The 22780-nt window shown below is 40.1% G+C and overlaps 1 protein-coding gene across 2 annotated transcripts in view; it reads left to right on the top strand.

The window, feature by feature from the left end:
• NUP35 (nucleoporin 35) overlaps positions 1-22780 on the top strand; it is a 46868-nt gene that overhangs the window by 5622 nt on the left and 18466 nt on the right. For both annotated transcript variants that reach the window (XR_010731871.1, XM_066279303.1), the window contains exons 3-4: positions 1886-2013; positions 7041-7101. Coding sequence is in view for 1 of the 2 variants with exons in the window: in XM_066279303.1 (XP_066135400.1) it covers positions 1886-2013; positions 7041-7101 (189 nt within the window). In the remaining variant the exon portion in view is untranslated. The remainder of the gene's footprint in view (positions 1-1885; positions 2014-7040; positions 7102-22780) is intronic.

The following is a 22780-nucleotide window of genomic DNA, read 5'->3' as shown; positions in this document are numbered from 1 at the left end:
TTGTTTTGTATATTGATATATTTTAAATATGTTATTATTGTAGCTACTATATATTGAATACTTATGAGCCAGAAAGGATGCTAAGTATTTTGTTACTTTTATTCTTTTATTGGTCTTGAGGGGTAGGTAGTAGTATCCCAATTTTTCAAAAGAGGAAACTGAGGCTAAATGCAACAAAGAAGTTGCTGTAACTCACACGTTACTAAGTGACAGAGCAGGAGGTTAAAGCCCAGGTAGTCCTGGTTTATAGTCTGTATTCTAATAGCTTATGTTATACTGTCTAGGCTCAGACATTAGTTTTTATTTAGTTATCTTTTAAATTTCATTTTTTTTAAAAAAAAATCTTATTTATTGATTTTTAGAGAGAGGGGGAAAAAGAGAGAGAGAAACCGGTTTGTTGTTCCACTTACTTATAATGTGATCATTGAGTGTCTCTTGTGTGTTCCCTGACGGGGGATCAAACCCACAACCGTGACATATTGGGAGGATGCTCCAACCAACTGAACTACTTGATCAGGGATCTTAGACATTAGTCTTACAGAGGGCATTGCTGATTCTCTGATCATAAAGACATCTTTATGTCTCTAAAAATTGGTTCTAACTTTATATTTGTATTATGTACTTAAATCTATTTTTATGAATAATGGGATCTGTTTAATTTCGACTAATTCTACATTATGGGAATGTATTTATTCAAGTGTATACAGACTGGAGCCATTTAATACATACTTTCAAGTAAGAAATGGGATCATATTTTGTGTTGAAATGCTAAGCATTTTGTAGAGAAAGCAAGGGTTACATGTGTTTACTAAACACTAAAATTTCTATTTACTTATTCTGGAACCTTTTATTCAAAGTGTAGTCTATGGATCACCAGAATTGGCATCACTTGGAGCTTGTTAGAAATTCATAGCCGTGGCCAGTTTGCACAGTGGATAGAGCATGGACCCCATCTGCAGACATCCAGGGGTGATCCATGCTCAGGGCACACATGAGAAGCTAGCTACCATCTGCTCCTCTTCCCCTCCCTCTCTCCCTTCTCTCTCTCTTTCCTCTCTCGCAGCCAGTGCTTGATTGGTTTGAGCATTCGCCCCAGGCGCTGCAGATAGCTTGGTTGGTTAGAGCATTGGCACCAGATAGAGGTTGCCAGGTGTATCCTGGTTGGGGCTCATGTGGGAGTCTGTCTATCTCCTCTCCTCTCACTTAAAAAAAAATTTTTTTTGTAATCCCAGGCTCTACCCTACATGTTCTGATTCACAATCTGAATTTTAACAAGATCCCTTGGTCACTTTCATGTGCATTAAAATTTGAGAAACTAGGCCTCAAGAGCTTAAGTCAATATTTTAAAAATATGAATTAAAAAAAACTCCATTTTAATTCCTAGCAAGGTACTCCGGAGAAATTTCTGTGAAACAATTCCCTGCATCTGTTTCCTCAATTGTTTATTTTTATTTTTACTTTTTGAGAGTGAAAGAGAGAGAGAGGAAGGGAGAGAAATGAGAAGCATCAGCTCATAGCTCTGTCACTTCAGTTGTTCATTGATTGGTTCTCATACATGCTTTGATCCGGGGCTCCGGCTGAGCTAGTGACCTTGGGCTCAAGCCAGCGACTGTGGGATAAGGCTGATGACCCTGCACTCAAGCTGACAATTTCGATGTTTGAATCTGGGACCTCAGCAACCTAGGTTGGTGCTCTGTCCACTGTGCTACCACTGGTCAGGCTGTTTCCTCGATTATCAAATGGCAGTCATTCTTAAGTGATGGGATTGTGGTTGGGAGAATTAAATTAAATAATAATGTCAATGTGATTATTTTAAAAAATCTTACCAGAAAAATTGAAGATTTCTGTGTTTTCTCACATGACTGTATTATTTTGTACATTGTAGGTGGTTCACCACCACAACCAGTTGTACCAGCTCATAAAGATAAAAGTGGAGCTCCACCAGTTAGAAGTATATATGATGAGATTTCTAGTCCAGGACTTGGGTCATCACCTTTAACTTCAAGAAGACAGGTAATTCATACCTTCACTCATGATCCACAATTAATAATTTTATGTTTTTATGTGGCTATCAATAATTTGAAATGTTTCCCTGAGGTCTGTTCTAACTTTGTTGCACAGAATAAGCAGTAAGGATATCTATGAAAAAATCTACTTGAATTGTGTTTATCGTGAAAATTACTTAAAAATGTAATAGAGCTCCAGATTATTTCCTTATGTAGATAATTCTGTGGTTTTGTTCTTGTTTTTGTGAGAGTTGAAGATAGACAGGAAGAAGGCCCTGGCCGGTTGGCTCAGTGGTAGAGCGTCGGCCTGGCTGCAGAAGTCTCGGGTTCGATTCCGGGCCAGGGCACACAGGAGAAGCACCCATTTGCTTCTCCACCCCCCCCCCCCCCCCCCCCCCCCCCGCCTTTCCTCTCTGTCTCTCTCTTCCCCTCCTGCAGCCAAGGCTCCATTGGAGCAAAGATGGCCCGGGCTCTGGGGATGGCTCCTTTGCCTCTGCCTCAGGTGCTAGAGTGGCTCTGGTCACAACAGAGCGACGCCCCGGAGGGGCAGAGCATTGCCCCCTGGTGGGCAGAGCGTCACCCCCTGGTGGGCGAGCGGTCGGGCGCATGCGGGAGTCTATCTGACTGTGTCTCCCTGTTTCCGGCTTCAGAAAAATACAGGGAAAAAAAAAAAGATAGGGAGGGAGAGAAATGAGAAACATCAGCTCGTGGTTGCGGCACTTTAGTTGTTCACTGATTGCTTCTTAGATGTGTCTTGACTAGGAGACTCCAGCCAGGGCAATGACCCCTTGTTCAAGCCAGTGACCTTGGGCTCAAGACAGTGACCTTTGGGCTCAAGCCAGCGACCATGGGATCATGTCAATGAACCCATTCTCAAGCTGGTGACCCCACACTCAAGCTGATGAGCCCGTGCTCTAGCTGGTGACCTTGGGGTTTAGAACCTGGGTCTTCAGTGTCCTAGGTCCCTGGTCGGCAAACCGTGGCTCCTGAGCCACATGCGGCTCTTTGGCCCCTTGAGTGTGGCTCTTCCACAGAATACCACGTGTGGGCGCTACCTCAATAAGGAATGTACCTATGTATATAGTTTAAGTTTAAAAATTTGGGTCTTAAAGAAATTTCAATCGTTGTACTGTTGATATTTGGCTCTGTTGACTAATGAGTTTGCCAACCACTGTCCTAGATCAACATTCTACCCACTGCGCCATCACTGATTAGGCTAATTCTGTGGTTTTTATGTATATGCCTTATTCATCTGTTCACAACCCCAACATACTTAATAAACATGTAGAAATGATTATGGTTTGGGAAGGGAGTAAAGAGGAACAAATATACGGTGACAAAATGATTTGACTTTGGAGTGATGGGCACACAATGCTATCAACAGTTCAAATGCTGTAGAGATGTTCACCTGAAACCTGTGTACTCTTTTTTTTTCTTTTTTTTTAAAATTTTTATTTATTCATTTTAGAGAGGAGAGAGAGAGAGAGAGACAGGGGGGAGGAGCTGGAAGCATCAACTCCCATATGTACCTTGACCAGGCAAGCCCAGGGTTTCGAACTGGCAACCTCAGCATTTCCAGGTTGATGCTTTATCCACTGCGCCACCACAGGTCAGGCAGAAACCTGTGTACTCTTTTGATCAATGTCACCTCATTAAATTTAATTTCTAAATAAAAAAAAATAAATAAATGATTATGGTTTAAGTCATTCCAGTTCTTTTAAAAGTTCAATATTTATACATAATTCTGTAAAAGAACAAATGAAGATTTAGGGTTTTATCTAGATCTAAGGCACTTTGTAATGATTTGAGATATTTGTTTTGGGAATTATTTTATCAATATAAGATCACTATCCTTTTAGAGCTGTGTTCACTGTTACTTATTTTACTATATATAAACACTGCCTCTTGCATATTTATGAGTTGATGGTTTAGAACATTGATTTTTCAACCCACGTGCCTCAAGAATTTTTAAAATATGCAGCACCTATTTTTAGTCAGGGGTACAGACCTCTTTAGATTGTCAAAAAAATGACAGCAGCCAACACAACAGTTGCCATCTGGTGTGAATGCCCTGTCTTGAACCATAAATATATAAGCCATATAATGGAGTTGCATTTTATTGGTCACGTTGCATAATAGTGTTGCATCTGATTGATTGATTCTTGGTACCAGAAATCCTTATATACAGAAATAGGCACTTGATTTATTTAAAAGTTACTTTGGAGCAAATGGGTAGGTAATTATTATTATTATTATTATTATTAGGTAAATCCATCAAAATTATACCTTTTTTGTCAGATTGGCAAAAATACATATTTTTTGTTGTGCTGCAAAATTTTAGTAATAGGTTATGTGTGCCATAAGCTTGAAAATCGTTGGCTTTATATCCCTGATGTAGGCGTTCTGATGGGGTTGTTGAGCTCGGGTTGGTGTAGGTACAGTATATGTGTTCTCATGGTGTTACATTCAGTCATAGATATTATTCAAGTTAGAGGCCTCTATTTTGATGGGACTGATTGCTGCAAGAAAGTGTCCTAATACTTAAGAAGAACTTTTGGTGTACTGGCCCTGATCTTACAGCTTAAACAATTTGTTAAGGGTAAGGCAGATAGTCTAGCAGAGGCAGGCTTTCAACCTAGGCATTCTTAAATCTAGAGCCAATGTTTGTAAGTGTCCTGTGCTGATCCCATTATTACTCTTGTCACTTGAAAGGTAGTATGAAATTTTCTTTTAAGTAGGAAGTTTAATAGCTTTTATAATCATGTGTTCTGTCCTGTCATTATTGTGCTTAGTATGACATATAAACACAGTGTGTCAAAATTAAACTTATACATTCTTTGTATAAAGACATTTCTGCTGTTTAGTTTGGCGAAATGTACAGTATTATGCCTTTCCCTTAATGAAGCATAGCATAGTTGTTGGAAAGTTTAATAGAAAGCATCTTTCAGTAAATTTTGACTTACAGGCTTGATATACCTGGCATATTAGGCCTACTTGTCAAGACTTGACAAATCTAGAATGTTCTCTTTTGGGATATTTTCCTAAAGATTGGTTAAGTAAATCTGATATTTAGTTTGGTATAAGAACCACTTGCTTATAAATTTGTTTTCATTACTCTGATAATATACGAAAAGAAAAGTAGCTTCCAGTAATTGCTATGTTAAAAAAATTTTTTTTTGTATTTTTCCAAAGTAGAAGTGGGGAGGCAGACAGACTCCCGCATGCATGCGACCGGGATCCACCCGGCATGCCCACCAGGGGGTGATGCTCTGCCCATCTGGGGCATTGCTCCCTTGTGGCCCGAGCCATTTTAGCGCCTGAGGCAGAGGCCATGGAGCCGTCCTCAGCGCTTGGGCCAACTTTGCTCCAGTAGAGACTTGGCCGTGGGAGGGGACGAGAGAGAGAGAGAGAGAGAGAGAGAGAGAGAGGAAAGAGGGGGAAGGGTGGAGAAGCAGATGGGTGCTTTTCCTGTGTGTCCTGACTAGGAATTGAACCCAGGACCTCCACATGCCAGGCTGACGCTCTACAGCTGAGCCAAACGGCCAGGGCCCTATGTTCAAAATGTTTAAAAGTTGTATGGGTCATAATTTGTAGAGAATGTTTCTTACTTGAAAGTTGGTAAGAATACTATTATTAAATTAAAACCCAAATTAGTTTTGCCTCCTGAGATTTTGCTCAGCATCTCTCTAATTATAAAAGAAGTTGGCATTAAGAATTGAACAGTACATTTTGTACCTCTCCTAAAATTCTTTTAGCATTTGGTTCTGGTTGCTAGGTAATAGCCAGATTTTGGATTTCCTTAATCAGAATATGTTTTTAAAAATCTGCATATATTTACTTCTAGAGAGTTTTACCATTCCTGATTTGATCCTTTCTTGGTTTTAGAAGGACTTTTAGCAAATTTAATTGGTAATTTTTTTGCTTTGTAACTTTCTACGAGCAGAGACAGAGGTATGCTGTCTTTTATTGTGTAGACTGGTGTGTTTCAACCTCCAGTCTGCCAGAAATTTTGTTCTGGTCTGCAAAAGAGTTAACCATCCTGATATAGTACAGCCTGAAATTACTGGCAGACTGGTGGTTGAAAAACAGTGGTGTAGACTGGTGTCTACTGTATTTCATAGTTTATAAATGCTTGTTTAAAAATAAAATGCTACCATCTTTCTGTTTTTCTATATGAGCTTGGTGATTGGAAGAATCGCCATTATCTGTGTTTATTCCACATAATTATACGCAGGTGTCCCCAAACTACGGCCTGTGAGCCTCATGCGGCCCCCTGAAGCCATTTAGCCGGCCCCCGCCGCACTTCCGGAAGGGGCACCTCTTTCATTGGTGGTCAGTGAGAGGAGCACTGTATGTGGCGGCCCTCCAACAGTCTGAGGGACAGTGGACTGGCCCCCTGTGTAAAAAGTTTGGGGACCCCTGCCTTAGGGACTAAAACCAAATAACAATGTTACTTTCTATACTAAAAATGTCTTTTTACCAATGTGACTTTACTCATTTTAAACAAATAATATAATAAAGATTCAGCATATTTTCGACTAATACTGCTCACTTAAAAAAAAGTTAGCCTGACCAGGCAGTGGCGCAGTGGATAGAGCGTCGCACTGGGATGTGGAGGGCCCAGGTTTGAGACCCCGAGGTCGCCAGCTTGAGTGCGGGCTCATCTGGTTTGAGCAAGGCTCACCAGTTTGAGCCCAAGGTTGCTGGCTCGAGCAAGGGGTCACTCAGTCTGCTGTATGAGAAATCAATCAATGAACAACTAAGTAACTGCAAGAAGAATTGATGTTTCTCATCTTCTCCCTTCCTGTCTGTCTGTCCCTATCTGTCTCTCTCTCTCTCTCTCTGACTCTCTCTGTCTCTCCTACAAGAAAAAAAAAAGAGAGAGTTTCCTTTGATTGTGAGCGAATTGTAGGCATTTCCAGTACCTGGTAGATATTTCCTTATCGAATGAAGGAAGTATACACACTTATTGTGTATATGTTATGGTTAGAATTTTGCATTTTTACCTTAGTACTTCCTTCTGTTTTTATGTAGTTAAACATGTCAGTAATGCAGAATCCTCTTGTTGGAGTTACGACAACTACTCCTGGAACAGGTAAGCAATTGATAATTGCCAAACAGTTTTCTTTTTTATATATATCAAAGTTGGAGACTTTTTCAAATCTAAATAATTTTTTTTCAGAAAAAAGTACTTTGTATATTGATTCTTCTCTGAATTTAATGCTAGGATGTGAATTCTATTCAAAATATTAATAATTTAGAAATATATACTTAATAGTGTATTTGGAGTTAATAAAAACTAATCAGGAATATTGCATTTGTCAATAAAAGGAATAGAGTGAATACTAGAAGGCGTTTTGAGAAATATTAATGCGTAGCTATACATCTGTCATTGGCTATAAACAGCCATTGATTATTGAAAGGCAGAAACTGTGGGAGATGATCCAAAAGCACGAGGCTGGTGTGTTCCAAAAGGAAAGTTTATTTTAAAAGCGCCTGAATACTAGATACAAGTGGGCTGAGACCAAGAAAAGGGTGCTAGCAAAGGGTATCAGCAAAAGGGTCTCAGCAAAAAGGGTGTCAGCTGGCTGAGACCAACAAAGGGTGTCAGCCCAAAAATAGCTGTGGGAATGAGCATTAGATACAGGAGTTGTTGGCATTGGGGTTTCTACCTGGACATACTCAGTTTAGCATATTGGGGTTGGTTGCCTTGGTTACAAACTGTCTCCTTTTCCCAACCCTCAGGCGGCTAATGGATGGCCTTGTCTCAAAGATATTTTTCAGAACGTTCCCAGGGTAGGGGGGAGTTGCTTAAAGACAGGGGGAGGGTGAGCGAGGGAAATGTTTACTGAAGAAGTTGCCCTAATGGGAGTTGAGTGAGGGGAATTTTTAAAGGAGCCAATTTAACTCTTAACAATTATATTTAAGATTAATAGCATTTTTATCACATCACCAGCATCATTAACACAACTTTTCTTACATATTTATAAATATATTATTATAATCTATCAAATGTTCATTCAGCCAATAATTAAGTACATGATCGTGTATGAAGCCCTGAGAAGCTGAAAAAAGTAGATAATCTTGCCTTTTTGGAGTTTACATTTATTTACATATTTACATTTATAAATAGAATAAGTAAATTATGAAGTTTGTTAGAAGGTAATACCTTTTATGGAGGAAAATTAGTAAAGACTAGAGGGTGAGGGGCTTGCAGTTTTTAATAGGGTAGTCTCTTAGTTTTCTATTATTGCCATAAACTTAAAAGTGGTTTCTATAATGCAGATGTATTGTCTTATAAAGTTTCGGATGTGAGGTGTCTGAAATGAGTCTCAGTGGGCTTATAGTTAAGGCATTCAGAAGGCTGTGTTACTTAATGGAGGCTCTAGGGGAGAATGTTTTCATGACTTTTCCATCTTCTAGAGCAGGCATGGCCAACAGTTTTTTCCCTGGGCCACATTAGAAAGAAAACTTTTTTCACGGGCCAGACAAAATATTAAAATTAAAGAATGTTAAATACAAAAACGATTCGTTTAAGTAAACAAAATTTTATTATGTAATTTGTTTATGAATAAATGTGAATGAAATTTTTTTAATAAATTATATTTTAATAAATAATTACATGATATATAAATATCTAAACTGTATCACGGTCAATCGAAACATTATTTAATAGAATGAGCTTGAAGGGGTTTTATCGCAAATAAAACAATTATTTCGTTTTACAAACAGTTTTCAGTTATCAACTGCAACTCTTGTCTGTGCTACAATGCCACTTGATTCAGCACACTTGACCACAAAAATAACGAATTGTTTGACCTTGGTGCGCACTGGCAAACTCCGCCTAAAAGAATGTGGGTTTCACATCGCTGCTAAATGTCAAACAGTTCATATCAAAAAAAAGTTGTAAATCTTTATAATGGAATTTTTTAAAAAAATAAGTATCGCGAATCCATTTGACCAATTATTGGAAGTTAACCCTAGATTAGTCACACGCGGAATTCTTTTCCGCCTATTACTATCTTCTTAAATATCTCGATTTTCAGTAATCAAAGACGCTTCTCCTTCTGAGTAGCTGAGATTTTTAAAGTAGCGGAGAATATTAAAAATTTAATTGTGGGCCACATAAACTCATTCCGGCCCGCGGGCCGGATGCTGGCTATGCATGGTCTAGAGCAGGGGTCTCAAATTCGCGGCCCGCCAAACAATTTTGTGCGGCCCGCAGACTAATCCACGAAGTTCAAAATATTTTGGATAAAATTAAGTAAGCCTAGGGGCCTACTTGTATTTTTCATTTCTCTAGCATCCTAGCTAGATATTAGCTTAGTTAACAGCAGTTGTGATGCGAACTACAGTTTCTGGTCGTTTTGTGACACCGAGTAAACTGCATGTACGATTGTGCTTGTACTGATTTTTTTTTGTTTTCAACTGCAGTGAGAAAAGTGTTGTGTAACAGTTGCCTTTTGTAGACCTAGTGCGGCCCGCCAAACGGCTGTGATCTTGCTCTGTGGCCCACATGCTGAGTTGAGTTTGAGACCCCTGGTCTAGAGGCTGCCTACATTTCTTTACTTGCGGTCCCCTTCCTCCATCTTCAAAGCCAGCAATTTTGCATCTCTCTGATCATTCTGTAGTCATGTCTTCCTCTTTCTTTTAAGGAGCCAGTCTTCTATTCACAAGATAGAATACATGGGTCCTTCCAGGATAATCTCCCTATTTTAAGGACACTAGTTAGCAGCCTTAATTCCATCTGTAACCAAAATCTTTCTTGCCATGTAATGTAGTTAGTATATTCCCAGGTTCCAGGGATAAGGATGTGGACACTTTTTTGGAGGGGCATTATTCTGCTTAATACAGATAGTTAGGTGGAATATAACATATGATCGAAAACCTGAAGTAAAGGAGGCAGTGCAAAGGTTATAGACAGCAGAAATGGCAAGTACAAAGGCCTTGGTGTGGTAGTGTGTCTAAGGTGTTCAAAAAAGAGTAAGGGGCTAGTGTAAGATGGAATGAGTGAGGGGTTTGTAGTAGGAGATACGGTCAGAGAAATGGGGCTGATGTTATAGGGCCTTATAGGTCATTGTAACAACTGGCTTTTACCCAGAAAAGGTGGAAAACAAAAAAGTGAGACTCTTGCTGTGGTGAGGATAGACTGGGGTGAGGGTAAGTGGTGGAAGCAAGGCGACTAGATAGGAGGCTACTGCATTGATCCAGGCGGTGGGTGGTGGAGGCTTAGATATAAAGGAGGGCAGGAAAGGAGGAAAAAGGAACAATTAGCAACAATAAAAATGGGACAGAGGAAACAATAACAAGATACTGTAGTAGATTTAATATAAACCAAGTCAACAATTCTATAAAACAAAATATTTTAAACATTGCACTTAAAAGGACGAGATTGTCAGACTGTGGGACAAAAGCAGTGTCCAGTGATAAGATAGATCATTTTTCCCTCCAGGTCCAGGTTTCGTAGAGCAGTCTGAGTCCTCACTGGCAGTGTGCTTACAGTCTAGATTTCTGCTTCCAGTTCATTCAAGGCTGGTCAGGCCTTTTCTGTCAGGCTAATCTAATTTCTTCCAGCCTCTACTCACTGATTCCAAAGCCACTTCCACACTCTTAGTTGTTTGTTACAATAGCACCCCACTGTACCAAAATCCCTATTACGTTTACATTGCTACCATAACAAATTACCACAGACTTTAGTGGTTTAAAACAACACGCAGTTTTAATTGTGTTTCAGTAGGACAGGTGTCTGGGTATAGCTGGGTTCTTTCTTTAGAGCTCAGGTGTCAGCAGGGCTATATTCCTTTCTGGGAGGTCTGGAGATGAACTGCTTGCAAACTCATTCTCATTCAGGGTGTTTGCTGAATGCAGTTCCATGTGGTTGTTGGACTGAGGTCCCTGTTTGTTTGGGGTTTTTTTGTTGACTATTGCCTGGAGGTTGTACTCAGCTTCTAGAGACTGTCCTCGTTCCTTGGCTTGTGGCTCCCCTTCTAATTTTAAAGACAGCGAGCGGCAGATAAGTCCTTTTGTATGCTTTGAATCTCTGACTTCTATTGTTGGATCTGTGATTTGACTTTACTGCCAGCTACTGCTAAAGGTTCATTGATTACATTGGGCCCAATGGATTACCAGTTTCCTCTACTATCTGAAAGTATAATATTACTATGAAACCTTTGGAACATGGAAACGGCCTATAGCAAAGAAGCATTTAAGTATCTCCGAACACTTCTTGCTAATAGATGCACAAAATAAATCGAGGTAAAGTGCAGATACTCACAGGCACAGCTCAAAGCTATCACAGCTTGATGCTGAGATGCTGCGTGTAGTTCCCAAGGAAGGAGCTTTGTGGTGGGACTCTCACTGCTGCTCGTGGCTCATGCTGCAAAACTAATGCTGAACTCTGTTTTCAGAGGGGCTTTTGTAAAAACAAAGTAGTGTAAAGCAAACTTGCAAAAATTATAGGATTGGCAGATAAGGTCAGCTGATTAGTCACTTAATACTATCTACAAAGTCCCCTCAGAACAGGGGTAGTCAACATTTTTATACCTACTGCCCACTTTTGTATCTCTGTTAGTAGTAAAATTTTCTAACCGCCCACCGGTTCCACAGTAATGGTGATTTATAAAGTAGGGAAGTAACTTTACTTTATAAAATTTATAAAGCAGAGTTATAGCAAGTTAAAGCATATAATAACAATTACTTACCAAGTACTTTATGTCAGATTTTCGCTAAGTTTGGCAGAATAAGTCTTTATAAAACAACTTAGTATAGTTAAATCTATCTTTTTATTTATACTTTGGTTGCTTCACTACCACCCACCATGAAAGCTGGAACGCCCACTAGTAGGCGGTAGGGACCAGGTTGACTACCTGCCACTACCTCAGAACAATACCTAGATTAGTGCTTGAATGATCAATTAATCCAACCAGGGGACAGAAACTTTGGGCTGATGTCTTTAGATTTCTGTTTACCACATACAGGATGAGACAAAAGTAGGTTTGCACTTGTTTGTGTGGAAAATAATACAATAATAATAGTATAAGAATGAACTTTTGTGTGTTTTGCATTGTCACAGCTATAAATATACTTTTGCCCCACCCTGTATATTGTGGTGAAAAATCTAGGGTGTTACCTCAGTCTCAAGAAATCTGAGGTGAAATGTCCTAGGGAAATAAGTTCAGGTTTTTTTTTGTTTGTTTGTGACAGAGACAGCGACATAGAGAGGGACAGATAGGGACAGACAGATAGGAAGGGAGAGAGATGAGAAGCATCAATTCTTCGTTGTGGCACCTTAGTTGTTCATTGATTGCTTTCTCATATGTGCCTTGACCAGGGGGCTATAGCAGACCCAGTGACCCCTTGCTCAAGCCAGCAGCCTTGGGCTCAAGCTGCTGAGCCTTGCTCAAACTAGATGAGCCCGCACTCAATCCGGCTACTTTGGGGTTTTGAACCTGGGTCCTCCGCATCCCAGTCTGATGCTCTGTCTACTGCACCACTGCCTGGTCAGGCTAGTTCAGGTTTTAACAGTCTTGATCTGATCAAACAAAAAGGTAGATGAGAGTGCTTTGTATGTGACTATTTATTACAATAGTAGCTAGTTTTTAAGTCAGTAAGTGATCCCAGGGACATTGAAAAATGCAAAAACACATAATCTTAATGTATTTCATTCTTTAAAGAATCTCTTAGTTCTCTGAAAAGCATGTATTAAAATATTCTTACTGGTGTCAAGTAAAAGAGCACAGGTTTAAAGTTAATTAGCTATCATACATTAATTTTTGTGTAATACTGTAACTTTTATGAAGTTCTTACAAGTTTTGAAACCATATATGGAAATCTAAGGTCTATGGTGGGAAAATATACTAATTATAAATTGGCCACTGGGAGCCACTGCTGCATCTACTTTGAGTTTAAGGAATTTATGTGTAGGAAGTCCTAATGGAGCGTAAGTGAAAAAATGTATTTTTGAAACGATGTGAGGGTCATGAGGCTCTACCATGCATGGCCATTATTAAGCAAGAAATGGGGAAAAGGAGTTGACTTGAGAAAATTAAGGGGGAAATATAGACATTTCACTTAGAGCTATTCTTTTAACTCCTATATTTAGTGTTAAATGAAAATTTCTTTTATGATTTGTAAATTTAAACTTTCTGAGATTGGCAACTTTATAAGCAGATGTAGTGGGATTTAATGACACTTGATATTTTATGCTTAGGTCTCTGTGTCCAATAAGGAGCTTTTATTATTATTCTTTTTAAATTCTGTAACTGTTAGTAACATCTCTTTTACAGTTTTATTTCCAGTGCAGGGAAACCTTGATCATAGGACAAAGTGGGAAATCTAGACTAAAGAATTTTAGAAACTCTTTGTAACCATGGTATATTATTGCCCTGGTAGAGTATGTTGAATATGTTGATTCTATATTTCCCCATCTTCCTCCCTCAATTTTCTTCTACTACTACTTAAATACTTCTCTGCTTTTAATCTTTTAAACTTGCTTAATTTTTTTCTTGAGAAGTTCTTTGCTTATCTATTAGCTATTTTATCAAAAGGTACCCCAATTTTATTGAATTAGAATCCTTATTTGTGTTAGCATATTGTTAACAGATAAAGTGTGATAATTAGGTTGTAGCAGTTTTTGTTGATACTAGTAACTCTAAGTTCCTATAGTGTTAGAGGAAGAGGAAGGACTAATTTATCTTGGCAGTTTCCCCTGACACTTTCTTTTCTGCTCCTTGTATGAGCTCCTGAAAAGCTCTCACTGCTCAGCTCTTATCTTTCTCTATTACTGGATTATGAACTTTTTCAGGATAGATTGCTTTTGTACCTTTATCATTTAACCATTACAGAGCTGGGTATAAATGGACCTTAGTAAATATTAATATTTGTTGACTAAATAGACTGTTATGTCTAAGTTGTTAGTGAGTTGAATGGCTGCCCCAAAATTGTACATCCACGTCCTAATACTTGGAATCTGTGAATATTACTGTGTGGACAAAACAGAAGATTAAATTAAGGATCTTGAGAGGAGGAGCTCTCAAAGAGAGTTGACATTTGAGGAGATAGAGAAGTTAACCCTGGTAATTACCTTAGTTGTCCCTAAATTCAGTTATAAGTTTCTTTATAAGAGAGGCAGAGAGAAAGCTGACATAGAACAGAGAGACATGCAGAGGAGGAGGAGGTGTGTGAAGACTAAGGCAGAGGTTGGAGTATTGTTGCCACAAGCTATTGGGCACCAAAACGAGTCAGCAGTCACCAGAAGCTAAAAGAGGCAAGCAGTGGATTCTCCCTTAGTGCCTCCAGCAGGTGTTTGGGCCTGGCGAAAACTTGTTTGGACTTTTGGCCTCCAGAACAGGGAGAGAAGGAATTTCTGTTGTTTTAAACCACATAGTTTATGGTAATTTATTACAGCAGACATAGGAAACTAATACATGTACATAGTGTCCTGAGGCAGTGATAATCCACTGCCAAACAAGAGGACTGGAGTATTTGTGTCCAACTTGGCCTGCCATAGCTTTTCTTTAATAATAAGTAGAGTCAAAACAACCTTATTCTAGATTACATTAGTTTCCTATACCTGCTGAAACAAATTACCACAGATTAGTGGCTTGAATTTATTATCTTAAACTTCTGGAGGGCTGAAGTTAGTGGGTCTTTAATAGACTAAGATCATGACATTGGTAAGGCTGCATTCTTTGATGGAGGCTCTAGGGGAGAATTTTTTCTTTTCCAGATTCTAGAAGCTGCCCAGATTCCTTGGCTCATGCTACTCTACCATCTTTAAAAGCTTAAAGTGGCCAGTTGTCTTCCTTATATCACTCTTTTTCCTCCCTGTTTAAGGAGCCCTGTGATTATGTCAGATTTACTGGATTAGTACAGAAAAATCTTATTTAAGATGAGATGATTAGCAATCTTAAATCCATCTGCATCCTTAATTCCTGTTTGCCATGTAAGGTAACTTTTTTTTCTTTTTCTTTTTTTTTTAGAGAGAGAGAGAGAGAGACACACACACACACACACACACACACACACATACACGGACAGGCAGAGAGGAAGGAAGAGAGATGAGAAGCATCAACTTGTAGTTGTGTCACTGTGGTTGTTCATTGATTGCTTCTCATATGTGCCTTGACTCTGTGGGCTCCCACTGGGCCAGTGACCCCTTGCTCAAGCCAGCAACCATGGGGTCATATAAATTTGTCATCAAAATTTACTTTAGTGTCATGCCATGTTAGCCATGGTACTGTTGAGTGGTCTGTAGTTTCAGTGGGGGTATTTTATATTTTAGTCAAAATAATAAACAAAGGTAGTTTTAAAAACCAAATAGTACTTAAATACTTACAGTGAAATGCAGCAGTCTTGAGCTTTATTTCTCCAGAACTGGCCAGGTCAGACCTTAGAACTGTTTCCTTTTGCAATTTACTTCTATTTACCTACATGAGATGAGCTTCTTAATGCCACTGTAACAAATTTTCACAAATGTGGTGGCTTAAAACAACTCAGATTTATTCTTACAGTTCCAGGAATCAGAAGTTCAGAGTCAATTTCATTGGGCTAATCAAGGTGTTGGTGGGACTGGCTCCTTCTGGAGGCTCTAGGAAGAATTATTATTTCCCTTCAGCTTCTAGCAACTACCTGTATTCTTTGGTTTGGGGCCCCTTCTTTGATCTTCCAAGTGTATCAGTCCAGTCTCTGTTTCCATCATCACATCACCTCTCTGGAGCAAAATCTCCCTCTCTTTCCCTCTGTGAGGATACTAGTGGATATATTGTGTGATCCCACCTGAATAGTCCTGGATAATCTTCTCATCTCAAGATCCTGAACCCTTTGTGAGTAGTGAGTTCTTTTCATGCTCGCTGATCCCTGGGAGTATTTTTTCAAAAAATGAAATTAGTCCCAGTTACAGTTTTATTAACTTAAAATCATGTTTGTTTGATAACCAATTTATAAAAACAAGAAGAACATACATTTGCTTTTTTTTAATGTTGCCTTATGCATGTTACATTTGTACTCTGGGTGGTCAGGAGGCATAAGGATGTACATGAATGTTCTTACTACTCAAAGGGTTAATCACATCTGCTAAATCCCTGTTGCCATATAAGGTAAGATTCCAGGGGTTAGGATGTAGTCATCTTGGAGGGCCATTATTCAGTCAGCCTTATGTGATTATATTGGTAATTCTTGATTTCAGTTTTCAATGTTGCTATATTTAAGGGTATTGAAGATACTACGTCTTATTCCCCCTGCATTAACAATATAATTATATCAAGCTTTATTCCTTTGTTAGTGTTTATATTATTATGACTATCTAAAACATAGTCTGTTGAATCAAGCATTATATTATAATTTATCCTTTTTGTAAGTTTAATTTTTCTTTAGTTAATAATTGTCTTTTTCAGCCCCGGATGAATGGCTCAGTTGTAGAGCATTGGCTTGGTGTTTGAATGTCCTGGGTTTAGTTCCTGTTCAGAGCACACAGGAGAGGTGACCATTTGCTTTTTTGCCCAATCCCCTTGCCATTCTCTCTGCCTCTTTCTTCCCCTCCAACAGTCATGGCTCAGTTGGAGCAAGTTGGCCCCTGGCCCTTGGCACTGAGGATGGCTCCATGGCCTCTCCTCAGATGCTAAAATATACTGCTCACAGAAATTAGAGGATATTTCAAAATGAATATGAAGTGATTAAAAAAGCATTTGATTTTTTTTATTAAACAAGAACATCAGAAAAGCAAACGACAAGTCAAAGAAGGTTTGATTATGCAAATGAGATGTAAAACCAACTTTTATTTTATTGGTGAAAGTGCACTGTAGAAAAGTCTGAACGTGCTACAGTGTCTGCACGTTCCCTGATCCCCTGATTTTTGTGAGCAGTGTAGCTCAGTTGCTGAGCAGTAGAGCAGTGGCCCTGGATGGGCAGAGCACCATCCCATAGGGAGCTTGCCGGGTGGATCCTGGTTGGGGCACATGAGGGAGTCTGGCTCTCTGCCTCTCTGCTTCTTACTTAAGAAAAAATAAAAATTGTCTTTTTGTCATTTTCCCCATTTTTCTAATTTTTTATGTGCCATTTGCTCCCTTTACTTTAAGCAAATGTGTTGCTATGATACATCTTGATCTTTTAAAAAATGTTCAGATACTGTCAAACAGTTTTTTGTTTGTTTTAAACTGAGAATGTCTTTCTTGGCTTTTTTTATTTGTTTCTTTTTTGATGGTAGAGAGAGACATCGTTTTGTGTTTCGCTCATTTATGCATTTGTTGGTTGAGTCTTGTATGTGTCCTGACTGGGGATGGAAACTGCACCCTTGGCGTATCAGGACAACGCTCTAACCAGCTGAGCTACTGGGCCAGGTCTTCTGGCTGTTTTCTGTTTCAGCATGGTAGACAGTTATCATCCTAGGACTTTCCTTAGCAGTTTCTAGAATTGAACTATTTTTCCTAGATAACATGTTCTCTTCTTAGCTTATTTCCTCATTTTGCTTAAGAATATATTTGAGTAGCTTTCTAGGAAACTTGCAATGGGAAGTGAAATTGAAGACCTCATTTCTGAAATGCTTTCTTTCCTGTCTTTACAATGGACTGCTAGCTTGGTGAGGTGTAGTATGCTTTCACTTTTGGAGGTTTCATTTCATTGTCTTCTAGCTTCCAGTGTTTTGTGGGTTATTTGTGGTGTTGATTCCTGAATATGGCCTGTTTTTTTCTTTTTCCTTCTTCTTTTTCCAGGTGACAGGAGGGGTGATAGAGACTCCTACATATGCCCTGACTGAATCCACTCAGCAACCTCTGTCTGGGGCAGGGGTCCCCAAACTTTTTACACAGGGGGCCAGTTTACTGTCCCTCAGACCATTGGAGGGCCGGACTATAAAAAAAAACTATGAACAAATCCCTATGCACACTGCACATATCTTATTTTAAAGTAAAAAAACAAAACGGGAACAAATATAACATTTAAAATAAAGAACAAGTAAATTTAAATCAACAAACTGACCAGCATTTCAATGGGAACTATGCTCCTCTCACTGACCACCAATGAAAGAGGTGCCCCTTCCGGAAATGCGGTGGGGGCCAGATAAATGGCCTCAGGGGGCCGCATGTGGCCCCCGGGCCGTAGTTTGGGGACCCCTGGTCTGGGGCCAGTGCTATGCCCATCTGGGGCCATGCTCACAACTGAGCTATTTTTAGCAACTGAGGTGGAGGATCCATGGAGCCATCCTCAGTGCCCAGGGCTGATGCCCTCAAATCCATTGAGCCATGGCTGTGGAAGGGGAAGAGAGAGAGAGAGAGAGAGAGAGAGGGAGGAAGAGTGAGAGTGAGAGAGGAGTGAAAGGAAGGGGTGGAGAAGCAGATGGTTGCTTCTCCTGTGTGCCCTGACTGGGAATCGGACCCAGGACATCCACACATCAAGCCAATGCTCTACCACTGAGCCAACTGACCAAGGCCAAGTGTGGCCTGGTTTTTAAAAAATTTGAGGTCTTTCTTTGATTAGTGTTCTCAATTCTCCAAATGTGCCATAGTGTGAGACTTTTTTATTTTCATTTATTTTGCTGGAAAATTAATTGATGGATCCTTTATTTGATGGATCCTTTAATTGATGGACCTGTCTTTATTTCTGGGGAAACTTCCCTGTATTTGTTTGATAATTGCTCTCTGTTTTCTGTTTGTTCTTCCGGGAATTCCTTCTAATTATGATGATGGTCAAATAAGTTTTTAAACATGATATATGTTTGTTCGCTTACAGTTTGCATTGGGTGTGGGGGACAGGCTGTAAGCAGGCAAGGTCATTATAGTTTAAGGCTTAGTTTTAAAACTAAGCTTTTCCCTACACCCTTGACTGTTACATGTTGTGGGGTGGTGCACTCTCATGAGGAATCCTATTATGCCTCAGATAAGTGACTTTGTATCAGAGACTTCCTTGTTTGTATATTGGATTAAAGGTTTTGATTTCTATACTATAAAATGGGGCAGAGGAGCCCATGCTGGAGGAGAGCAGAGAAAGGCCACGTGGAGGAGAGGAGAAGCAGCCAAGATGGCAGAATGATGGAGAAGCCAGTTTGTGCAGGGAGAAGGAGATGGGGAACAGAGGTGAATAAGGCTGGTGAGGTAGAAAACTTTGATTCTAGGAAACTCGGATAAGTCAGTGGCTTTGGGAGCCCTGAATGGAAAGGGAAGTGTTTTCCCACTGTGTGTATTTCTTGCCTGCCGGGTGCAAGCTAGGATAAAGCTAATGGCGCACCAGTTCTTGGCTCCGTTGTTTCATTACTGTCTGTCTGAATCAAATGTGAACCTGAATTGGCCAGGTGGCTGTGATGTTGGCCGTGGCTACTGGCTTTACATATGAGCACTGTAGATTTTCAAATTTTTTACTTTTTCTCCCTTGCACTTTTTTATATGTATTCATTTTACTTTCTGAGTTATCCTCAGTCTTGGCTTCCAGTTCTTGTAGTAATTTTTTGTCATTTAATTCCCAAGAACTTTTTTGTTGATATTTGAATATATTTAAAAATGTACATCCTAATCTTGTTTTGTAGATAATATCTTACCAGTGAGATTAATGTTGGATTTTTTTATTCCTGCTCATAATGTCTGTTTTCTTCTAGTTCTTATTTCCTTCCCTTTAATCCTCCTCTTCTGACTTTCCTGGTGAAGGCATATTCATTGAATGAGTCACTAAAGAGCTACTTGGAATTAGTGCATATGTTTGCATCTACATTGACAGGAAGGGGGAAATTCGTGGAGAGAGGCTGTTTTGCTTCTTATTGGGCTTCATTGTAAGGGGATTAGACAGTTAACTAGATTTTTGTAGGGAAAAATCTGATTTCAGCATATGTAGGTCTTTTCTCTTTTAAATTTTCCCAAAGAACTTAGTTTCCTTACAGTTGTTCTTCACTGTGACTGGACTTCTTGAGTTTTGAGCCATTTAGATTCCTTTTTCTGAGAGGCTGAGTTCTTGGTCTCTTGGGGGTGGAGTGGCTAGTAAGAGTCATCTGGCTGTTTAAGATATAGGGGGCCTGACCAGGCGGTGGCGCAGTGGATAGAGCATCGGACTGGGATGCAGAGGACCCAGGTTTGAGACCCCGAGGTCACCAGCTTGAGTGCGGGCTCATCTGGTTTGAGCAAAAGCTCCCCAGCTTGGACCCAAGGTTGCTGGCTCGAGCAAGGGGTTACTGTCTGCTGAAGACCCGTGGTCAAGGCACATATGAGAAAGCAATCAATGAACAACTAAGGTGTCGCAATGCGCAACGAAAAACTAATGATTGATGCTTCTGATCTCTGTTCCTGTCTGTCTGTCCTTGTCTATCCCTCTCTCTGACTCTGTCTATGTAAAAAAAAAAAATTATTAAAATAAAATTATTAAAAAAAAAGATGAGGTGTTGGGCAGATAAAATGTATTATGCTTACTTTGTTAAAAATGGCACTGCCCACGTGGAGGCCTTTGCCCAGGTGATATTAATGTGTGCTGAGAATCCTTGTAGCCTGAGGCTTGGTTTTGGGATTAAGCCTTTCCCACCCTTTTTGATGTGGGGTGGTACAATCCAATCATGCCTCAGAGAAGTGACTTTGTATTAGAGACTTCCCTATTTTGTATATTGGATTAGAGGTTGTGAAGCTACAATATAAAATGGGGACGGAGCGGGAGTTTGCACTCTTGGTTCCTGAGATTATCATTAGAGGAGAGAGCAGAGCAGAGAGCAGAAAGAGGCCACCTGGAGTAGGCCAGGAGAAGCAGCTAAGATGGCGGAGTGTTGAGTGAGAGGCCAGTTTGTGCAGAGTTTGTATCTGGGATAAGGAAGGAGATGGGGAACTGAGGAGAATAAGGCTAGTGAGCTAGAAACCTTTGATTCTAGGAAACTCGGATAAGTCAGTGGCTTTGTGAGCACTGAATGTGAGTGGGTTTTGGAGCCCAGTGTATGTTTTTACTTGCCCGCCAGGTGCAAGCTAGAATTACAGACTATGGCCCACCAGTTTTTGGCTCCATTGTTTCTTTACCGACTGTCCGAATCCGATGCGAACCTGCATGAGCTGGGCTGCTCTGATGGTAGCCTTGGCTTCTGGCTTTACAGGAGGGGACTGTCATCTGATTTTTTATTATGCATACTTTAAACTAGTCTTGATTTTAGCCAGCATCCCCTCTTTTACACTTTTCATGGTTCCTGTGGTCTTCTGTATGGCCAGTATCCAGGGCTACTATCACAGCAGCCTGGCCCATGCAGGTTCGCACTGGATTCGGACAGTCGGTAAAGAAACAACGGAGCCAAAAACTAGTGGGCCATAGTCTTTAATCCTAGCTTGCACCGGCGGGCAAGCAAAAAACACATACTGGGCTCCAAAACCCACTCATATTCAGTGCTCACAAAGCTACTGACTTATCCGAGTTTCCTAGAATCAAAGGTTTCTAGCTCACCAGATTTATTCACCTATGTTCCCCATCTCCTTCCTTCTCCCTGCACAAACTCTGCACAAACTCTCTTCTTAGTCAGCACTCCGCCATCTTGGCTGCTTCCCCTGGCCTCCTCCATGTGGCCTTTCTCTGCTCTCCTCTCTGCTCTCTCATGCTAATCTCAGGAACCAAGAGAGAGCTCCTGTTTTGCCCCTATTTTATAGTGTAGAAATCCAAACTTTTAATCCAATATATAAAATAGGGAAGTCTCTAATACAAAGTCACTTCTCTGAGGCATGATTGGATTGTACCACCCCATATCAAAAAGGGTGGGAAAGGCTTAGTCCTAAAACCAAACCCCAGGCTACAATGATCCTGCCTGCCCACAGCCCACAGAGACACACATTAATATCACCTGGGCAACGGCCTCCATGTGGGCAGCGCCATCTTTAACAAAGTGAGCATAATATATTTTATCTGCCCAACATCTTCAAAACCTGAAACTTTCTAAAATGACTGTCATTGGGTGTTTGAAAGGATTAGAGAAGCCTGGCCTGTGGTGGTGCAGTGGTAAAGTGTCAATCTGGAATGCTGAGGGCACCAGTTCGAAACCCCTGGCTTGCCTGGTCAAGGCATATAAGGGAGTTGATGCTTCCTGCTCCTCCCCCCTTCTCTCTCTCTCTCTCTCTCTCTCCTCTCACTAAAAATGAATAAATCTGAAAAAAAAAAGGATTAGAGATGAATACAAGTGTTTAGCTCACCATATTTGATTAGATGTTGTTGTATCCATTGTTCAGTTATATGCTTTGGGGTACAATGAGTTTGTCAGACTAGAAACAGCCTCCACAAGATTGCCCTTACTTACCTCAGGTGCCAGCTACAAGTTTGGGAGTACCCCAGGCTACCTTTACATCAGACCCATTGGCTACAAATTCATGGACTCCCAGACACATGCTAAGATTTGATAATCTGCTAGAAAGATTTAGAGCCCACTGAAAGTGCAGTATGTATGGTTACAGTTAAACAAAAGGTTATAAATTAGAGCCAAAGAAAGAGATGCATAGGGCAAAATATGGGAGAATTCCAAACCCAAAGCTTCTATTCTATGTTACCCTTGCAGCACTGATATATGGTGCTATACACAGGGCATAGCAACTAGGGAAGCTTACTGGAACTTCTGTGTTGAGTTTTTATTAGGGTTTTACTAGGTAAACTTGATGATTGAATCATTGATCACTAGGTAAACTTGATGATTGAATCATTGATCAAGTAGCTAAACTCCTCTCTAGTCCCCTCCCCTGCCTAGAGGTGAGATCATATCATGTAGTTCAAAGCTCCATTCTTTTTATCACAAAGTCCTCCCCACCATGAACCACAGGACCTCCTTCATGATAACAAAAACATTTCTGTTG

Source organism: Saccopteryx bilineata, chromosome 5, assembly GCF_036850765.1.
Source record: "Saccopteryx bilineata isolate mSacBil1 chromosome 5, mSacBil1_pri_phased_curated, whole genome shotgun sequence".
Taxonomy (NCBI): domain Eukaryota; kingdom Metazoa; phylum Chordata; class Mammalia; order Chiroptera; family Emballonuridae; genus Saccopteryx; species Saccopteryx bilineata.
The sequence above is the reverse complement of the archived record's forward strand: the minus strand, read 5'-3'. Positions and strand labels throughout refer to the sequence as shown.